We start from the raw sequence: 9,026 nt of genomic DNA, 5'->3' as shown, positions 1-9,026 counted from the left end.
TCTAAATCTGAGACTTTTCAAAAATTTCGAACTTGGTTGAAGATGGTGGAAAATCAACTTAATAAGAAGTTAAAAACTTTAAGAACTGACAATGGATTAGAATTTTGCAATGCTGAGTTTGATAACTTCTATAAGCAAAAAAGAATTGTAAGACACAGAACCGTTAAACACACACCGCAACAAAATGGGATCGCAGAAAGAATGAATAGAACTCTAATGAACAAAGTAAGATGTATGCTAATCAGTTCTGGATTAGCGAAAGGTTTTTGGGCGGAGGCTGTATGTACAGCTGCTTATCTTATAAATCGATCTCCATGTAGTTTTGTTGGATTTAAAACTCCACAGGAACTTTGGACGAGAAGACCCCCAAACCTTTCTCATATTAGGGTGTTTGGATGTGCGGCATATGCACATCAAGTTGAAGGAAAATTGGACCCTAGAGTTACTAAGTGTGTGATGCTTGGGTACCCGGAAGGTGTTAAGGGGTACCGGTTGTGGGTGTTAGGCGTTCAAGGCATTAAAATTATTAATAGTAGAAATGTGATTTTTAATGAATCCGAAATGCCACGCCTAAAGAACAAAATTGATAATTCTAAAGAGCAAAACAATGAGACTACTTCACGGAATGAGGTGAAGCTAACAAGGCTAAATCCCACTCAACATGAAAATATTGATGAGTGTGTACAACAATCTGATGAAAATGTTGTTTACACGGACGAAGGTGAAGTAGGTCCGTGTGAAGTCGAAATTGAAATTGAAAGCCCAAATGTTCCCACTATTGAAACAAGTGCTCAAGATTATCAATTGGTGAGAGATAGGGAAAGGAGGCAAATCAAACCAAATCCAAGATATGAAATAAATAATTTGATCGACTTTGCCCTTATCTCGGGTGAATCTTTAGAGTATTCAGAACCTTCATCATATGAAGAGGCTATGAATAGCTCTTACTCTGAAAAATGGAAAGATGCAATGAAAGAAGAAATGAAATCTTTAGTTGAAAACAATACACGGAAATTAGTAAAGAAACCGAAAAATCAAAGAGTTGTTCAATGCAAATGGATTTTCAAACTAAAGGACAGGATTGTGTCATCTGACCCTTTGAGATATAAAGCGAGGCTAGTAGCCAAAGGATTTACTCAAAAAGAGGGTGTTGACTACAATGAGATCTTCTCACCAGTTGTCAAATATAAGACCATAAGGTTGATGCTTGCACTAGTTGTTCAGTTCAATTGGGAACTCGAACAATTAGATGTCAAGATGGCATTTTTACACGGTGAATTAGATGAGGAGATCTATACGAATTAATCTCAAGGGTTTGAGGTGAAGGAGAAGGGAGATTATGTGTGCAAGTTGCAAAAGTCATTGTATGGGCTCAAACAAAGTCCAAGGCAATGATACATTAGGTTTGACACATATGTGTTGAAGATTAGTTTCAAAAGAAGTGAATATGATCACTGTCTATACTATAATAACACTAGGGCTGTTAGTGAAGTTTATTTACTTCTATATGTTGATGGCATGCTATTGACCAGCTCTAGTAAATCTGAAATTTTGAAACTTAAAGGGCTTCTAAAATCAGAATTTGATATGAAGGACTTGGAAAATGCCAAGAAAATTTTGGGAATGTCTATCAACAGAAATAGGTAAGATAACATTTTAACTATAACACAAAGTTCTTATTTGAACAAAGTTGTAACCAAGTTTGGCATGAAAGAAGCCAAGAAAGTTAATGTACCTCTTGCAGCCCATATGAATTTATCATCATCTCAGTCTCCTAAAACTTAAAGTGAAATGGAAGAAATGAAAAATATCCCATATGCTAATGCCATAGGATCAGTCATGTTTTCTATAATTACTACTAGGCCGGATTTGGCTCATGCTATAATTTTCTTAAGTAGATTCATGTCTAATCCGGGGAAACCTCATTGGGCGGGGTTAAAGTGGCTTTTAAAATACATTGTGGGGACATTAGATGTGGAATTGGTGTTTGAAAGAAGATCCGAACAGCTCACTTTAAAGGGGTATGTAGACTCCGATTTTGCTGGTGATAAAGATCAAAGAAAGTCTACTACTGCCTATTTCTTCACATTAGGTGATAATTGCATAACATGGAAGTCACAACATCAATCTATTGTCACATTATCCAGCACGGAGGCTAAATATGTGGCAATAACCGAATCTGTAAAAGAATGTATCTGGTTGAAAGGAATTTTGGGGGAGTTGAATTTTTTGCAAGTATCACCTATTATTTTCACTGATAGTCAAAGTGCTTTACTTTTATGCAAAAATCCAGTTTATCATGAAAGACCTAAACACATTGAGGTGAAGTATCATGTCATACGTGAAAAAATTGCTTGTGGTGATGTTATACTTGAAAAAATTCATACCGATGATAACCCATCTGATATGGGAACCAAAATTCTAAATGTAGGTAAGTTTAAGTTATGTTTATCTTTACTACTTATTGATACAGGCTAATTTCTTTTGCAAGTACTAAGGGCGATGATGTAGGGCAAAAATCATTACTGTCACATGCATTGTAGCAACTAGAGAAAGCTAGGGATTTGTGAAAATAAGGTGAAGATTGTGAAATGTTTTCAACACGTTTTTAAAGGTGCCAAAATGTTTTTGCAACTTGTTGGCAACATGGCAATTTCCTATTGGCAAATTAATTTTCACATGGATTTGTTTTTCTTTGGAAAAAGCATGGACCATTGATTTTAATCAATGGTTGAAATTAGATCCCCTTTTAATTAAAACATGGTGGACGGCTTTTTCAAGAAGGCAGATTTTTTCATTTTCTCTTCCTCTCGTCTCTCTCTCTGTCGAAGGGTCTCTTTTGGTGATTTCACAAGGAGTTTTTCTCTTGTATTAAATTTGAAATTTTGACCAGTGTTGATTGGGTATCAACTATAGTATTTCGGCTGTTTTGTGGTCTATGGTTCGGTGGTATTTTGGTCGGAAAACTGGACCATTTTTCAGCGAGTAATAGCCGATGTTTGGTCTTGTATTTGAGCAGTTTTTTTCCTTGTTTCAGTAGATATTAAACCGTGAATTCAGATACTATTTTTGGTCTAGGTCAGGTTCTGATTTGGTGGAGTATTGTGAGATCCTTTTGTTGGATCGATGATCTGATTGTGTGTAAGTTGAGATCCGAACCTTGTAAACAAACTGTTGCTCTTTCTTGTGAGGTTCTTGCATAGTGACAGGCTTGGAACTTTTGCCTCTGAGCCCCCCAGATTAGGCTTGGCCAAACTGGGTGAACAATTCATGTATTCTTTAATTTTCTGCATGATTTTTATTTCTGCTGTGCGTGAGAATTGACGACAGAAATCGGATATTGGGTGAAAAATCCCAACACTTGCAAAATCTGTATAAAATAAAAACTTTCAAAAAATTTTAAAATAAACGACCAAGTCTCAAGTCTGTGATGGAAAATTTTTCTCTTACAATTCTTAAAAATCTGTTTCTAAATTTTCATTCATAAAAAATAACAACAAAATGTTTCTCTCTAGGCAATAAAATTGAATAAATAAATTTGGCAGTTATTAGCAATTTAGAATTTTTTATGATAACGGATCGACATGGTATTAAGCAAACATATACCTTGCATTCAAATCTCATCGAATTTGGCCTGAATGTGATGTGTGGTCAAAGACAGTATTGGGGAGAAAAAAAAAAAAAAAAATCAAATTTGATCTTTCTTTAAGTGCTCGGTGGTGCAGTTCATCTCGAACAAAAACAAAAAGAAATAACGAATAAAAGTAAAAAATGACTTTGAAAAAGGAAAATCTATTGGGGTCTCTCTTTGCAAGAATGAAACCTAAAGAGAATTGAACATTGAGATCTATATTTGAGTCTCTCACCAACACGTTAATTGAGAAACAAATATTTACTTTTGTGCCCTACAGTGGTTGATTATTAAAGACTATGCATCTATCGACATTTTCAAGAAGCCATACATCACGATCAATGGACTGATCTTCAACACAAACAGTATTATCATGATCATCAAAAGAAATATTCAAATCCAATGAAACACAACCTTTTTTTTGCATTGATTCATCAGACTTTTGCTTTGTAGAGAAAAAACGTGTTCTTGAACTGATACTCTCAGAGCTCAATATGATAATGGCATCATAAAGACTAACTTCTTCACCATTTGCATTGCTCATTCTTCCTCTTTCAATTGCCATTTTTATGCCGGTTTTAGAACAATAATCCGCATGCTCCGTATCTTGCACAAAAAATACGCGGTGTGGATTAATAGTCACTTCTTGAGCAAATCTTTTAATTGAATCTTCCGTTATTGATGATGAAAAACTGCTCAGTATATTAACTGATATGAAGTTTGAATACGAACCGAAAATTATTTTAGCCAATTCCCTTGCAATTTCCTGTTTAGCACGTGCATCAAGGCCTTGGAAGTATAACCATGTCTCTTGTTTTTTGTCTTTTCTTCTCAACATTCCTGACCTGCATTGTAATACAGCTGAAGCAATTTCAGGAATAATTTCTTTCTGCCTTGGGAACCTCTTCTCCAATCCAGTGCATAGAATATTTAGGTTCTCAGCAGTGAATTCTTTAAACTTTTGCACGTACTGATCCATATCCATGATGGCACTTGAAGAAGCTGCAGAGTTAGGAGCAGCAGATAGCGATTGCTGGTTCTCCTGTGGCTGCGTGGATGCAAGCAATGGGAAATGGCTTAACTGCAAATTATGGTTCTGTGGTGATGCAGAAGAAATTGTGCCAAATGGTAAAGGTTGGCTTTGGACTGTATCACTTATTGAGTTCCATTTTCTGCAGTTTTCTCCCATTGAGACACAGTTCTGAAAATCAAAGGCATTGTATATACGAAAAGGAAAAATTTATTAGTTCATGTATTTGGATAACATGACACTGAAAAAGATTGGACAATACGATGAATAATGTCCACTACAGTAGAGTCAACCTTATTGAAAAAGAAAGGGATAATTAAGGTAGATTAGATTAATACTTGATCATCAATATTGAGTCGTCTACTTCCATTCCTAAGCCAAGGAGGCAAGCTTGAAATTGTGGGCCCCCTGTTACAGATGCTAGTCCGTGAGTTTGGAGTTTGAATTAGGAATTTCGCTAGATAATCGGCCCTGCAAGTGAGATTTTCTTCTCCAGTTGTAAGCAGTAATTGACAGTTACCGTTTTCGTTGATGTTGCTTCTTTCTTCAATTTGCTCATTACTGAAAGAAAAATTTGAAATTTCAATGAAGGAAAAGAAGGGAATTCAAAAATTACAGCAACTCATTGAATTCGTAATCAGTCTTTGATTATGTTAAATCACAATTACAGCAAACAAATTTAAGCAGGCTGTCCCTCTTTTGTCTTGGATTAACACCAGAAATATATTGACATAACTTAAATGACATGTTTACAAGTCGAACTAAACAACACTGGACAAGATTAAGAAGGAATCACAGCTAAAATATTTTACCTGTGAGAAATTAGACTCAATCCCAAACAGTCTGCTGGTATTGTAACAGGCTGCACACCCCAAACAGTTTCCAGTGAATTATGGCCTGTTGTACACCTCCTATAAGTCTGAAAAGTAGCAATTCCCATAAGCCAAAACTTTCTCACAACTCCAATTCCATGAACCAATCTCCCAAGCTCCATGATCATGTGCTCTAGGGGACAGTAAATACCAGAACTGACTCTATTATCAAGAATCCACTTGAGGTCTCCTAAATACAAAACAACTCCTTTTGCCACAGGACTCTTCAGAAGACAGGTTAATTCTGTCATTTTATTTTCGACTTCCTCTCTATGAAGATTGCAGAATGAATAAGGTGGGATACTTCTGAGTTCTAATTCCCTCAAATTCTCAGGAATTTCTCCTTTTCTAACCCTATTCATTACTCCTTTAACTACAGTTTCTATATCAGAAACACACTCACCGACTATCACAATACTTTTCCTTCCCTTGTTCATTAAACCGTTGATTACGCTGTTTATATCTTCATTTTTAACCGATTCATATGTGGTTGGCTTACTGTTGTTTCTTTTAGTTTGATCACTAAATGGAGGTGATTGGCTCGGGGACGGGGACAGGGATAACAGGCTATTTTCTTTGGATTTATTGCTTGAAGAAACAGCTTTCTCGACATTTCTTTTCACTTGAGTACTCGAAAATCCAGCTTCTCTCATGACTCTACTAACACTAGGATCATCCAAAATGGAAATTATGAGGTGGGCTAGCTCTACTTTCACAGAAAGAATAGACTGCTGCTGATTCTCGATGGAGCCACGTCTCTGATGGGCTTGTGCGCGCTTGAAGGCAGCCACCAGCGCTTTTGAAATGGAGGGAAATTGTAAATGATGATGGCCTAAGATAGGGCTGGAAGGGGACGCTGGGAGGCGGTTGAGTGCAACATTGAAGCAAAGCTCGAGGGCATTGCACCGAAGCGGGTGTGAATGGGACTGAAGGCAGGCTGTTCGGAGCAAACCGGTGGTGGCCGCCAGCATGGTGTTGGCTACATGCAGAGGCGTCACCTGTGCATGACCACGCCGCTTAGCTAGCGCCACCGCTTGCTTTACAGTTCCGGCAGCTTCTGATGTTAGAGCTTGTTGCATTGCACATCCTCCTGCTCTCATGATCCTTTTCTAGCAATTGGCTATGTTGATTGAAATTATTCGACGATAAAAAGGTTGTATAAGGAACCTGAAAAAACGTGAAAGCTAAATTCTGTTGGAATTTGTACAATATGTATTTGTATAGAATTCGGGGTCTAAAGGAAGATTGTGATTTGACATACAAGAAAGGAAACATCTGGGAAATGGGGGGCGGGGGGGTGTTTTATTCTTGTAGATAATTAAATTTTGGAATCCAAAGTTGATGATTTGTTGTGGAAAGTGGAAAGCATGTGCTGATGAGAAAGATGAACTGCACCAGTATTATATAAAGGGAAAGGCCAAGGCATAGGAAGGCAATCACCTCTGTCTCTCCACTCTTCCTCTGAGTCCGTCTTCCATTAAATTAAATTTTTTTTTTTTTCAAACTCATTTTAATCACATATTTTCACAATAAAATATTTTCTAGATAAATCCAAAATATTTTACTACATTTTATCCACACATTCTTCGACAAATCACTATTTCAAACTCATTCTTCCCAAAACACTCCATTTTAATGATAGACAAAAAGAGACTATATATATGCATGCACATAAAATGCATTATATTCTAGCAGGACTTGCGTCTGATGCAATTATAATTTTTATTTTTATTTATTTATTTATTTATTTATTTTTAATGATCATGAGTGTTCGAGCCAACTTACGCGCATCTCAACTAATTTCACGGAGCGTTGAAGTTTACAGCTTCGTACATACTCACTTCAGTGGCCCTCAGGAGAATGCAACTATAATTATATGAATGTTCGGATAAAATTATTAATAAATTTTTAAGAAGAATATTATTGAATTCTACAAAATGTGTGATTAATAAATGAATAATAGTTGTGAATGTATAATTGAAATTAATGTTTAACTTTAATTGAATAAAAAAATAAATTTTTAATAATTTTTAATGTTGAAAAATTATATACAATTCGCAAAGATAGGGACCTAATTAGATATCATTCAAATCCAACTTTGTTTAATTTATATGTATTTATTAACATGATCTTTTAATTTCTCTAAACTACAGTATCTTTTACTTATAATTCTGGCTATCTTCTTACCTTTATATGCCGGTAAGCCGGTTAATATTTTTTTAATTTAATATAAGTATTTACATACATGGTAAGATAGTTGTTCGTTTGAGTACATCAATCTTGAAACTCAAATATTCATTTAAGATTTAGAGTGGAATTGTTCATTGGACGTTAATAGGCTCATAACATGTTAAAGTCCTTGTTTGGTGGGTATTTAAATTAATTTTTTTTAGTAAGTTTTGATTAAAAAAAATGATGAAATGCATGTTTTAGAATAGTGAGTCCCATAAAATATATTTTGAAATCAATTTTTTATTTTGAACTAAATTAAAATCTTGATTTTAATCCCCACCAATTAAGGACAAATATTTGAAGTTTCATTTAAAATGTCAACATTCTCAAGGGGAGTAGTCCAAATTTCTATATATTGGTTAATATTTTTATAATTAACTCACATATATAAGATTTGACTCTTAACAAGAACCATGTATTGTAACTTATTTTAATTTGGTTGATAGCTAAAAGAGATAAAATCAAAATTATACTACTCCAACTTAAAGTTTGAAATTTGTTTTCAATCAAAAACTATTATGAACACTGAATATTTATTAATTTAAATTAAAGTTAACAAATAATTTAATCAATATATTTTATGAATTCACAATTTTTTAATCACACATTTCATCAACTTTTAATAAAATTTAACTAAAAAATTAATTATAGCTACACCAAAGAGGGGCATGGTATGGGGATACAAAAGAGTGCAAAATATTCATATCTGAATCCCGTCAAAGTTTGTGAAAGAAGCGAGATTATAAAATATTTTGAAATCTCTCAGATCGAATCAAGGTACTAAAGAAGCTCATGATTTATGTTGGAGAAGAAACAGAGACTGGCTAATTTTTTCCTTTGGACGTGGAATAAACATATCAAAGAATATACTATGTAAGACAACCAAGGTTAATATAAGCGACGGAGCGGGGGGCTGAGCAGTGGGAATAGCACAGATTATGAGGAGCTGAAAAGTGAAGCAAGAGGCGGGGTTGGTGCTGTCTGTTTGAAGGAATTGGGAACTGTGCACTATTTTCTTATTAAAAAAAAAAAAAAAGGATTGAACTCCAACTTTAAGGGTCTCCCACCATCCCATCCCTGAAACATCGTAAGAGAGGTTAATCGCGAAATGTGCCTCATTGGATTAGGGAACAAGAGTTGCCTGTACATTGGCGCTCACAAAGAGTCCAAATCCATATTTCAAGAATCGAACTCTCACACTGCGGCTGCCAGCAAGGCTGAACATACATCACTCTTGTCTTTTGCACTATTGGGATATGCC

The 9,026-nt window shown here is 35.2% G+C and overlaps 1 protein-coding gene across 3 annotated transcripts; it reads right to left on the bottom strand.

Moving 5' to 3' along the window:
- Positions 1–3,793: 3,793 nt before the first annotated feature.
- Positions 3,794–6,814, bottom strand: LOC111412642 (protein SMAX1-LIKE 3-like). Of its 3 annotated transcripts, none has more exons than XM_023043579.1 (4): positions 5,474–6,814; positions 5,000–5,222; positions 4,364–4,832; positions 3,794–4,237 (listed from the first exon to the last, which is right to left on the bottom strand). In XM_023043579.1, exons 1-4 carry the CDS (start codon positions 6,631–6,633, stop codon positions 3,906–3,908), a joined length of 2,184 nt encoding a protein of 727 aa, XP_022899347.1. In that variant the 5' UTR covers positions 6,634–6,814; the 3' UTR covers positions 3,794–3,905. The 3 variants fall into 3 exon arrangements, with proteins under 3 accessions (XP_022899347.1, XP_022899351.1, XP_022899341.1); XM_023043583.1 differs by having other exon boundaries at positions 3,794–4,476; positions 4,603–4,832; XM_023043573.1 differs by having other exon boundaries at positions 3,794–4,832.
- Between the last annotated feature and the right edge of the window lie 2,212 nt (positions 6,815–9,026).

The sequence above is a fragment of the Olea europaea genome, chromosome 2, assembly GCF_002742605.1.
Source record: "Olea europaea var. sylvestris chromosome 2, O_europaea_v1, whole genome shotgun sequence".
Classification (NCBI taxonomy): Eukaryota; Viridiplantae; Streptophyta; class Magnoliopsida; order Lamiales; family Oleaceae; genus Olea; species Olea europaea.
The sequence above is the reverse complement of the archived record's forward strand: the minus strand, read 5'-3'. Positions and strand labels throughout refer to the sequence as shown.

Coding starts and splice junctions, on each gene's coding strand:
- LOC111412642 (XM_023043573.1), bottom strand. CDS start 6,633: ATGAGAGCAGGAGGATGTGCAATGCAACAAGCTCTAACATCAGAAGCT. Junction 5,223..5,473: donor TTGAGTCTAATTTCTCACAG/GTAAAATATTTT, acceptor TTTTTCTTTCAG/TAATGAGCAAATTGAAGAAA. Junction 4,833..4,999: donor GACTCAATATTGATGATCAA/GTATTAATCTAA, acceptor TTTGATTTTCAG/AACTGTGTCTCAATGGGAGA.